The sequence below is a fragment of the Pholcus phalangioides genome, unplaced genomic scaffold (genome assembly GCF_987345545.1).
Source record: "Pholcus phalangioides strain wild (caught in Gottingen) unplaced genomic scaffold, Ppha-v1.0 ptg000022l_1, whole genome shotgun sequence".
Classification (NCBI taxonomy): domain Eukaryota; kingdom Metazoa; phylum Arthropoda; class Arachnida; order Araneae; family Pholcidae; genus Pholcus; species Pholcus phalangioides.
Genome location: NW_028301615.1, coordinates 34467106 through 34479217, shown reverse-complemented (window position 1 = coordinate 34479217; position 12112 = coordinate 34467106). Strand labels below are relative to the sequence as shown.

Genomic DNA, 12112 nt, shown 5'->3' with positions numbered 1-12112 from the left:
TAAGAGTTTCGTCGAACTACCCAGGCTGGAAAGCATCTGGTTTATCTTGCCGTGAGTCATTTTGGCTACCTATCCATTTATATTGTGAAACTGATTCACTCGCTTCAGCGAAATCTAAATGCATGACTATCACCTGATTGAAAGCTTCCAGGTCGTGTATGTACAGGGCTGTTCAAAATGATTTACGGTACTTCAAAATACTATAATAAACTGTTTTTTGAACATACACTTACTAGAACGGGCTTGAAATAAAGGAAAACTCAAAAATATTGAAACTCCCCTTGTTTGGTAGCGCTATAGAAGTTTTGGTGACGCTACTATCGCTACAACTGAAAATGGCGTCTCAGCAAGAATGCTATATGCTTGACCTCCGAGGTCACTTGACATCCCACCATGGGATATTTTCTTGGAAAGCCCCACAAGAACGGCAAACACTTGAAGAAAAATATGGTGCAAATGATTTGGTGCAAAACATATGGTGAAAGCAGATCAAACGGCTTTCGTGCTTCTCAGGAATAAACTTCAAGCAGGTTCTGCCAGAATTTGGTTGCGATACGAGAATCCTCGTCAAATGATTTCAGATTGAAAACATGAACACCTGTTCACCATTACGCATTTTCACTATTTCGCCGTGAATTAGGAAATTCAAGTATTGCAAGTCCGATAAAAGTGTAAGAGAAATAGGTGTCAGTCATTTAATACTTTTTCTCACACACATACAAAACAACAATCTCTCGTTATTAACTAAATTCCCGAGCTGTGGTTGTGTTGCGACTTCATGAGCGACAAATGAACCAAATGTTTTCCGATGGCTACGCACCCAAATTTTTATATTTAATTAATAAGTCCCTTGTGTCTTTCAGATACAAATACAACTGCCACAACAGGCAAAAAGCCCAATGAGGTGGATGAAAAGAGAATGCCCATTAAACATATGGATGTCAAATATAATTAAAATACAGCAACCCGCAAAATAAGAGCAATTACCCCCCCCCCCCCCCCCCGAGAAAATAAAAACGTGCAAAAATAAAACGCCAGGATTACACTGTGAAAGTTTTGTAAAAGAAATTTTATAAAAAATAAAAAATTCAACCAATAAGCTTATATGTTGCATTTGCTCGAATGTGACCTAATGTAGCTCTCTATTGGTTGGAATTTGTAAGTTTTGTAAGAGGGATTTTATATCAAACTTTTTATAGTGTAATACCGGCCTAATACAAACATGATTATGATGAAATAAAAATACACCGCCCATAAAACTTACGGTTCTCTTAGATAAGGCAACTATAGTGTGGATAGTTCCTCGATTTTCCCCAATTCTTATGTTCTTTCGTTTTGAACGTGATAGTAGTGTTAGAATTCAAGATACCCGAAGTTAAGCTATTCCATTTATTCACAACGATTTCAGAGAAAATTTCCCTGCAACACCACAACCTAAAATTGTCCCTAAACAATCGACACTGGTGTTCCCATGTCTAAGGCCCCTTTCACATACGTATTTGCGGTCGTTTCGCCCGTATCTTTAAAGGCTGATTTTGTTTTCATCCAGTGAACGCCATACGTGTATAAGTGTTTAATAAAAGTATTTAATTTTAAAAGTTAAAAAATTAAAATGTTAACCCATGTTTGACCGCTCCTCAAATTCAAGACCAAATTGCACATTTTTTATATACATGATAACTGGTTACTTAAATAACATATTTGAGAAGTTTAAAAAATTGGATATTAATTCAGCATGTTTTTCTTTGTAATTAATACCAATTTACAATTCATAAACTTTTTCATTAATATAAATTAACTTAATTTAATTAAAATAACTATTATATTAGGGAGCCTGATGCATCAGGTGGGGAATTTCCCATATTCGTGGGAAAAATTGTCTAAAATTTGCTCAAGTGGGCAATTTCTCAACATTTGTGGGAAATTTGGAGAATTCATCAAACAAAATAATTTTTGCAAAAAATTAAGAAATTAATGCAGTGCAATACTTTTCTTTGTAAAATACTTGATTATGTATTTGCCCCGTTAGATGGCAGCACATTTTTCTGAGTGCGTGGGGGGGGGGAAATTTAGTCAAAAGGGAATTTTTTGAGGTAAATTTCGCTGGAAGAGGTTACCATCACTGGGTGGGGGAGGAACAGTACAGAGAGCAAAAGTAGATGATTAGATAAGGAAGTATTAGTACAGTGTTTCTCGCTTTTTAGCCCTCACCTACAAATTTGTTTTGTAGGTTTTCTTGTTCTTTTTCTTACTTTTATGCACAGTATATGCAAAATAGAAGGATTAGTTCTAAGAAAGACACATATATAGATGTGTGTGGGGAGGATGAATCACTACACACAGGAGGATAGAAAGATTAAAAAAAACCTTTTCGAATTGTAAAAGAGCTGCTCGCTTGTTCCTTTACAAATCACAGAGATAAATATACAGTATTACATGCGAACAATTTCTATATATATATCGCTCTTCAAGCCGTACCCATTTATCTCTCTTCCGATGACAGTTTCACGTCAGAAAAATGATTTGTATATCACTAATGCTGAGCGAAACAAAGCGAGAAGAGGATCGACAATTCCTTTTTCATTGCTGTTGGTTATTTTTTCAACAACAATTTTTAGCTTTTTCATTACCTTTTCATTACGAAGGTTTTAACAACTGGCTGTTGCGAAGATATATTTTGGAAAGAGAGAAAAAAACCTCCCTTTTTTCAAAAGTACCCTTCTAATTCTTCTAGAAAAAAGTACCCTTTCAGTGTACACGAGCTCCAAGAAAAGATTGAGCGATTCGGTGCCTCTGTAGTCTAGTGGTCTAGGGCGTTCACCCGGAAAGTAAAAGGACGTGGGTTCGGTTCCCCGCAGGGGCCGCTGAATTTTCTCTCTTTCCAAAATATATCTTCGCAACAGCCAGTTGTTAAAATCTTCGTATGGTAGCGAAGAGTGACGTCATCCTTGTACCTTTTCATTAGTTCAAAAAAAAAGTTATACGACTGCCTACTGATACATTTTCCAAACGATTTTTATAACTCTTCATTTTTCATTATACGTTTAAGAATTATTTTTTTTTTACAATACGTATACAGAGTGATCTGTTAATGGACCGACGAACTCAGAGGGTTGTTAATAGGCATCAACAGGAGCAAAAAATATTCCTGTTGTGTTTTTATATATTACACTTTTTTATATTTCAGGTAAAAATGATGTGAGAGTGACTTATCACTCTGCGAAATACTTTCCTTTATCATTATTATGAGGACAAAAAAAACCTAGGTACATACAAGTACCTAGAGCTTCATTACGTAGGTGAGGAAATCGTCATGCTTCTGGCCTTGCCACGTAGTGCTGAAGATTTCCTAAGCACACCTATGAGCACGTCCCAACTCTATGATGTTTTCGTAGAATCTCGAGAACAAGAAGTTAAACACTGTGAGTATCCCGAAATTCAGTCTCGAATACAAGCAGGAATTGAAAGACATTGATTGCTCTCGGGATCCGGAGCCTATTCACCAATCTCACTGGGATCAGCGACATGGGCAAATTGACCGTGTTCTCTGTCTTTCACAAAGCCAGTGGTGTCGCAGCCGGGGGTACTGTGGGTGCTTGAGCACCCACGATAAGTTGTGAAATGCATCCGAGCACCCCCAGAATTGATTCAGAAATTAAAATTTCCGATATAAAACTAAAGATGAGCAACCACAGTTTCGAAACACTTTCGACGCCCCTGCACAAAGCCATCATCGACATCAACGAGCAAGGAAGTGAAGCGGCCGCAGCGACAGTCGTAAAGATTGTTGATAAGTCTATAGACGCACACGATGTTAAGTTTGAATTCATAGCTGGCCATCCGTTCCTGTTTTACATCGTCAATAAGAGGAATGGACTCGTCCTGTTTTCTGGTAGAGTAACTGATCCATAGAACCAGTACAAGTACCAAATAAAGTTTGTGTTCTTGCTATGTTATCTGTCTTACATTGTCCATCTATATTTAAAACTAAAGCCAACCATAATTACTTTCATAGGCAAAGGGAGGACTACACTCAGAAGAGTACTCCCACTCACAGGCACCGGAACCCGGGAGCTGAGGATGTTTGTGCCCCTTCCCAATAAATTTCAAGAGCGGATATGAATATACAATGAAACGCATCTCCAATTTCGTGCATAAGCACTTGAGTCCCGCATATACTGACACCACCCGGATACCTTACAGCTTCGTGTCGGCGCCTCTGTGGTCCCACTTTTCCCTTATTCGAGAACGTTCCACGACAAGAACCTCGATACATACATGCGTATTGGTACCTCTACAAGGCTGGCCTTCGGCAGAGCCGTTGGTGGTTGAGTCGTTCACTGTTCATACTGCTATTGATGGTTGATGGTGTCCATCCGTTTGCTGCTGCTCTTCGTTTACCTCCCAGTGTAAAAAGAATTGCTGATTACTATTTTACTTGGTTATCGTCATCCAAATGTATATTTCGAATCCATTCCACGGTGAGTTCTGAATTTTAATCTGTTTGTTCTCTCAAGAAACGACGGAATACGATATTTACAGTTAGATGTCTTCTATTAATGGCTGATGCACCCGAAAAGTTAAGTAACTGTATAAAGTAACGAAAAAATGAATCTTTAAAAAATATATTTATTTGCCGCATTTTTTGGGAACTTTTTTAGGGACGGGGCGAATTTTCAGATCCACTTCAGAAAAAGGGAAACGGAGGAACGTAAATAACATAAGCTTTCCTTTCCCTTAAGAACGCTTACCTGAACCATTTTGGGGTTTGTGTCGGACAAGGACGGGTTGTTATCTCCTTCGCCCTCCCTCATGTCACCGCTGGAATCAATAAAGCATATTGAATGAGGTGATAATAGGTAATGTTCACTCAGAATATGTTGACTGGCAAAATTTTAAACGTCTGGTACCATCTACTGACGCTGTGCGGTCGTGTGGGCATCGTGCCGGACTCTCATCCTGAGGATCCAGGTTCAAATCTCGTTGACGGTGCAGTGGTGGTCGGCTGTAGTTGATTTTCTGCTGTTTTACAGCTTCGAGGCGCGAATGCGAGACGGTTTCCCATTTGAAAAAGTCTCTCCGCAGTGAACAGGCAGACCTATAACATGATACTGACATAACATGGAAATTCAAGCACTTCCACCTTTACTTTAGAAAATAGAAGACAGGTGGTAGAATACACAGAATGAACCGAGAATGTCCAGGCTTTATTGCAATTTAAGCACAGTTGCCATAAGATCGCGGACGTGCCGGATAAACCTAACAGTGTACCAGCCAGGCGAAGGCACCCCAAGCCAACCCACCACACCAGGGCGCCCCTCGCCAACTCTCCGCCACCATGCCTCCATCCCATTCCGAACCCAACAATAGCCCAGCATCGTCGCCCGGCACCAGCACGACGCTCGCGCCCCCAAATCCCAACTAAACATCCTCAGCCATGTCCCACAACAGCCACCCTAAACTCCACACCAAGCCCCACGACCGAACTCTCCCCGCCCCCAGAACCACCCTGCCCCTTCCGGAGCCTCAATATAAATCAAAACAATAAATAGTAGCACATAAAACATATTTACAGACATTTGGATGCTTCACGACACGGGCTATTACGGCGCATCCGTTTGTAGTGATGTCAATTCTCAACAGTTCCTGTCATTCATTGCATTGCGTGTAGGGTCCTTATGGCCTGGCTGCACAGTTTTCCGTCTTCTTCACATACAGGGCCCCTGTGGCCAGTCTGCACGGGTCTCCTCCTCCTTCACGTGTAGGGAGCCCTTAGACAGATGGCGGCATGAATACGAAACAAGTGCAACTCAACAACATAAGTACCTTGCGGGCCAAACATCAAACTGAGAATACACATTCCGGTATGTGCCGATTTGTTAGAAATTCCGTAGAGGGATGTGTACGAGGTGCATGTGCGGTCGGTACTCTCTACTTTCAACCATCGATGTCTCGAAAAATTTCGTTTTTTCCCCGCCCCCTGAAATTTTCCGCCCTCTTAAGTTTTTTCCCCCACGGCAACTACCCCTGTCACCCTACCTACTTCTGGTCCAGTCCTTGAAGATGATGTTTTCTCATGCAATCATCTCTTCCAGTAACAACAATTTTTCTCAACGCTGTCTTACCTTATCGAAAAATTGTATTCAAAGTGCGGTGCGCCTACAACTTTACATGCCTACTCTATCTTCATACGTCCCATTTTTAACATATACGTATTTATTTTAATTAAAATATGATTTCGTTTCAACTATTCACTCGAATATGCGTGGTGAAAAGAATTGCTACATTTAAACGTATAAAGTAGTGGTTCTCAAACCTTTTTGCTCCATGCCCCACCAAATCCACCCTGAAATCCCGATGTATCCCCCGTCAGGGCAGTAACCGAAACTTTTGTCAGGAGGAGTGCACTTGAATATTTATAGTTTCATGACAAAGTTTTTCTTGTATGTAAAGACTTTTTTGCTTTGCATACGTACTTATGTTTTTTCAACACGCGGGCTTTCCCCCACCCCCCAAGTTCTGTCATTTTCCCCCATTTCTTAAAATTCCTGTCATATAAAAAGTAAAGTCCTATTCATGTTGAGGGAGCCAAAAAAAGCCTATTTACTTGGTCAAAAGCATCGGTTTTTAAGAGGGGGGGGGGGTCATTGAAGAGCCTTCAAGAGGTTCCATGAGCTTGTTACTTTTGCATTGCTACACATACAGAGTATTACTTTGCAAAGGGGTCCGTGTCTTGCAAATTTCTTCTTTGTATTAGCACGGGGGATCCGCGGACTTCATCTTACTGGCACAAATTGTCCGTGGAATACAAAACGCTACGAACCCCTGGTTAAATCCCTTCCAAAGAAAACACTTGGAGGAAAATTAAAAGAAGGAGTACATCAAAAGAAGCTGTTTGAAAGTATAAATTTGAACTTATATAAATAATGTCGGAGTTCTAAATAGTTCCAACCCTTAAAAAAAAATAAACTCATTCTCAAATTGCTCCCCTTAAAATTCAAATTATCCGCTTGGGAGACGTGGGCCCCACTTATAGAATCACCGATGTAGAAGCATGTGACTTTCACACCTGTTTCCTCATGCTTTTGTTTCAAAAACGAAATATATGAATTTCTTAATTTACAGTGAAATCATGGCAATAGGCAGTGAGGAACAGGTGTTCATGTTTTCAATCAGAAATCATCTAAAAAATAGAACATAAACGCAGCATTCCGTGTTGCTAAAATCAACTCTAAAACAAAAAAATTTTTGACGTATACTTGTGTGAAGCAGAAACGCTGTTGAATATTCAATAAATCGCATTCTTTCGATCTGACAACCTTTTCAAATATTATGCGATTCCACGCGTAGCACACTCACGCATTTTTAGTCGTTCTGTTCTATTGTGCAAATACTCAATTGCGCATTTTGTTCTTATATATAACTCCAGACTTCACTCGTTTATATTTCAGAAGAGAGCAGAGGAAAAATGCCGTGCTTGAACGCGTTAATTTTCGTACCCGCTCTATTGCAAATCCTGGTATCAACACCCGTGAGTTCATCAGACCTGTGTGGATCATCCAGCACATTGATCAGAAACATAAACGACTTCGGTTTCGAGCTGAGCAGAAAACTGGACCAGACTGGGAACCTATTCATATCTCCGTTCAGCATATATACCGCGATCGTGATGACATACATGGGTGCGAAGCAAAACACAGCTACTGAAATCGAAAACGCCCTGCAGTTGGATCGCGACGGCCTAATTTTGTCTGGCTTTCACAACTCTTTCAAGACCCTTCTGGGAAACTTTCTGAACAATTCGAGAGGCAATTACAGTTTGGAAACTGCGAACGGACTTTTCCTGCGCAAGGATTTTCCCGTGAAAAAAGAGTATTTAAGCGAATTCGAAGATTTCGGACAAGCCATAGTCAAGCAGTTTGATTTCATCAAAGGTGGTGAAGCAGCCAAGAAAGAAATAAATGAATGGGTTGCCAAAGCTACTAACGGCAAGATAGATAAGATGCTTTCCAAAACACCGCCTGCTTCAACGCAATTCATAATATTGAATGCCGTATATTTCAAGGGTTTCTGGGAGACGCCTTTCAACGAGAACCACACGTACGATGGCACTTTCCACATGACTGGCAGTGAAAAGAAACAGGTGGGTGCTTCATATTTCTACCTTTAATGAGCGCACACGAATGCTAATCATGTTCGAATGAACAGTAATTAGAATGTTACATCAAACTGAATTAATTTTATGTTCACTCAATGGAACTGGACTAGTGACTCCCCCGAAATCAAATTTGTGTCCGCACACCTTCAAATATCGATAACTTATTATAAGTTGGCAGAAATTTTTCAGTGGATATGTTGGACTTCGGTCCTGATTTCTAGTCCTTTGCTAGTCCGTCTTTTGGCCACTCACGTGCTTGCAAACTCTCTTGGTCATTCACATCATTGCAAACTCTCTTGGTCATTCACATCATTGCAAACTCTCTTGGTCATTCACATCATTGCAAACTCTCTTGGTCATTCACATCATTGCACACTCTCTTGGTCATTGCAAACTCTCTTGGTCATTCACATCATTGCACACTCTCTTGGTCATTCGCATCATTGCACACTCTCTTGGTCATTGCAAACTCTCTTGGTCATTGCAAACTCTGTTGGTCATTCACATCATTGCAAACTCTGTTGGTCATTCACATCATTGCAAACTCTGTTGGTCATTCACATCATTGCAAACTCTCTTGGTCACTCACATGCCTATAAACTCTCTCGGTCACTCACATACTTGCACTCACTTTGTTACTCTATTAATCATTCACATGCTTGCGAACTCTCTGTCTGTCACTCAATTAATCATTCACATGCTTGCGAACTCTCTGTCACTCAATTAATCATTCACATGCTTGCGAACTCTCTGTCACTCAATTAATCATTCACATGCTTGCAAACTCTCTTAGTCATTAACATGATTGCAGAATTTCTTGGCCTCTCTTTTGGTTACTCTCGGACCTGGTCTGTCGTCCTAACGGCCGCAACTAGATGCTTGGTCACCCGGGGCAAGCGTGCATTTTGACGCCCCCCTTGTAATGTTGAAAAAGAGCTGTCAGAATGAAATTTGCGCCTCCTCGGGTCCAGCACACGGGGCAAGAGACCCACCTGCTCCCCCTCCCCCTTAATTGTGGCCCTGCTTGTCCTCTAGGTAACTCACATGCTTGCAAACTCTCTGAGTCACTCATTGACCTAGTGTCTCTCTTTCTGGGCACAAGCGACTCAGCTCGCCTGTGGTCTATACAAATTTTGCCTTCTTCCTACCATTTTATAAATTTTCTTGACAACTCTTTCCTCAAATTCACGGCCCCTCATAATTTGCAGCCCTGGGCTATGCAGACCTACAACACGATACTGGCATAACATGAAAATTCAGGCATTTTCCATCTTTACTCCAGAAAATGGAAGACAGATGGCAGCATGAACACAAAACAAGCGCGGCTCTACAACATAGATACGTTAGGGCCACACATTCACTCAGAACACATTCCGATTCGTTAAAAATTCCGAATGTGTACGAGATGCATGTACGGTTAAGAAGAAGAAGAAGCCTTGAGTTATAAGCCGCTAATCCCAGGGACCAACTGGAGTGCGTGCAGATCTGGTACTACGGGCGCTTGACCCAAAGGATGGTTCCCCGTTTGGTGTAGAAGGAGTAGTTAAAGGGTGAATTCGGCACCCCTGGGGAACCAAAATGAGTGCTTGCCCCGGCTGACAAAGTATTTAGTTGCTGTCGTGGCTAACCCCCCTTCGTAAATACGCTTCAGTGCATGCGTTGTGTTGCTGATGTTCCCTTTGATACTGATATTCAGATCATATATGCTCGACCAATGGCTCGCGGGTTCAATGTGGCTCTAGGAGCTGTCTGATGCGGCCCGCAACTTCAAACCTAATTTTGTAAAAATGAACAAAGAAGCACATTTCCAAATCACTTAAGTGACCTGCGGCTTATTTACAGATCATTTGAGTAACTTGCGACACAGTTCCAGATACTCAAGTGTCCCGTGGCACATTTACAGATCACTTGAGTAATGCACGGCGTATTTACAGATCACCCAACCCATTAAGCAGTTTTTAAAATTTTCCTGATGCGCATTATAACTACCACGCTGGAAATCACTAAACCTTCTAGAAATTGCCATCTATTTTCAAGAAGAATATCTTTCCCCGATCTCGTAAGCTGATAAATGCGTGTCCCCCTCCAATACAAAATAATAATAATACAACAAGGAGGGGGGAAACTTAATGCTGTAATAAGCATAATCGTATACAACCTCGAAGAAAAAAGAAACACATCCTTTCTCTCCTCCCTTCTACTATCAGACTTTAAACAAAAGCTGGCTCCGCCCACTGGTAGTTGGTAAACAGAAGGGGGAGGGGGAGGGTAACATGTTATCAGGAGAATTAAACTTACATCGGTATGTGGACTCGGGGTTGCCGATTTGAAAGAGTTTTAAAAACCCGAGATGTTCTGAGATTGCCGCTGTAACGATTAAGGGGGTTCCAGATCACTTCAATAACTTACAGGTAAAGACGGGCTTAAGGAAGGCCGGGTGCAAAAACAGCCTGGTGGCCCTCTAAAACAGGTTGTCAAACTCTAGGCCAGAGGGTTCGATGTCTGAATTTTTTAAACTATTACTTTTTCCAAGTCAAATGTAATATAAAGTAGTCACTTTTTCATGTTAAAATGCAATCAGATCATTTTGCTGCCCCTAAAATTTAGCGTCTTTGTGCGGCCGTGCCTTTCGCACCTGCCCAAGTTCGGCCCTGCTTGCGGCATAGTCCCAGAGCACTCAGCCCGTCACGGTGCTGTTCCACATCACTTTAGTTACAAGTGGCACGTTTACAGATCACCTATGTGACACGTGCCATATTTACTGATCATTTAAGCGGCCGTGACATGTTTTCACAACAACGAAGTGGCCCGCTACACATTTGAAAAACCATCAATGAAGTGCACTCTCCTAAACGTTAAGCACCGTTGGTTCAGTTGTTCCAAATTAATTTTGTCTAATGCCTAAATTCGTTACTATGCACGTCACTTTTTTGTTTCTTCACGTTTCAGGTAAAAATGATGAAAATGGATAAAAACGACAATCCGGAATTTTTTTTCCACGAAGACAAAAATACCGGGTACAAGTACCTACAGCTTCCTTACAAAGGCGGCGACATCTTCATGCTTCTGGTCTTGCCCCGTAGTGATCAGGACTTCTCAGACGCACCGATGAGCTCATTTGAACTCTGCGACGTGTTCGACAAATTGGAACACTGTTTGATGGACACGGTAGCGATCCCGAAATTCAGCCTCCGATACAAAACTGAATTGAAAAATGCTTTGATCGCTCTAGGTATCCGGGATTTGTTCAAAGCCGATTCCTCTGACCTCCGGGGGATAAGCGACCACGGCAAGCTGTCAGTGTCTTCCGTTATCCTCAAGGCCGTCTTGGACGTCAACGAAGAAGGAACCGAAGCGGCAGCTGCAACGAAAGTGGCCGGCGTAGGAGCGACGTTGGTGAAAATCGAATTCGTGGCTGACCACCCCTTCTTGGTCTACATCGTTGACAAGAGGAACGGACTAGTTTTATTTTCTGGCAGAGTTACTGATCCATAGAACCGTCAACATAACACCTAACAGGTCTCATTCCCTCATATTTTGGGCATTGTGTTCGTAATATGTGAACTATTTTGTGTTTACAAGTGCAATAAAGGAGTGATTTGATCCTAGGTTATTATGTGGTGTCTATTTTAAATATAGTCTACTTCATACAACCTACATGAAAAAATGATCTTCAAATGTAGCTCATATTCGAACAAAGGTCTTATTTTATTTCTCTGGGGATGAGAACGGTCTGAATGAATGTTGATCCATTGCATAGTTCTTTCCATTGGTGCTTTTGTGCCCCTATTCAGAGTGCTGATTCACTTCCATCTGGTCAGTTATCATAGTAACTACACAATTGCCCCGGTAGGTGACCCTTGTACACTTCGAGCCACCAGGAGCGCAGTACGTTCATTTATTTAGAACCGACAGTTCTTAACCAGCACCTTCATTTGGCTGGTTTACACAGCT

The 12112-nt window shown here is 41.4% G+C and overlaps 1 protein-coding gene across 1 annotated transcript; it reads left to right on the top strand.

Moving 5' to 3' along the window:
- Window positions 1-7425: 7425 nt before the first annotated feature.
- On the top strand, window positions 7426-11766 carry LOC149070237 (leukocyte elastase inhibitor-like). Its single transcript, XM_089250228.1, has 2 exons — window positions 7426-8143; window positions 11108-11766. The coding sequence occupies exons 1-2, from the start codon at window positions 7469-7471 to the stop codon at window positions 11651-11653; spliced, it is 1221 nt and encodes a 406-aa protein (XP_089106354.1). The 5' UTR covers window positions 7426-7468; the 3' UTR covers window positions 11654-11766.
- The last annotated feature ends 346 nt before the right edge of the window (window positions 11767-12112 follow it).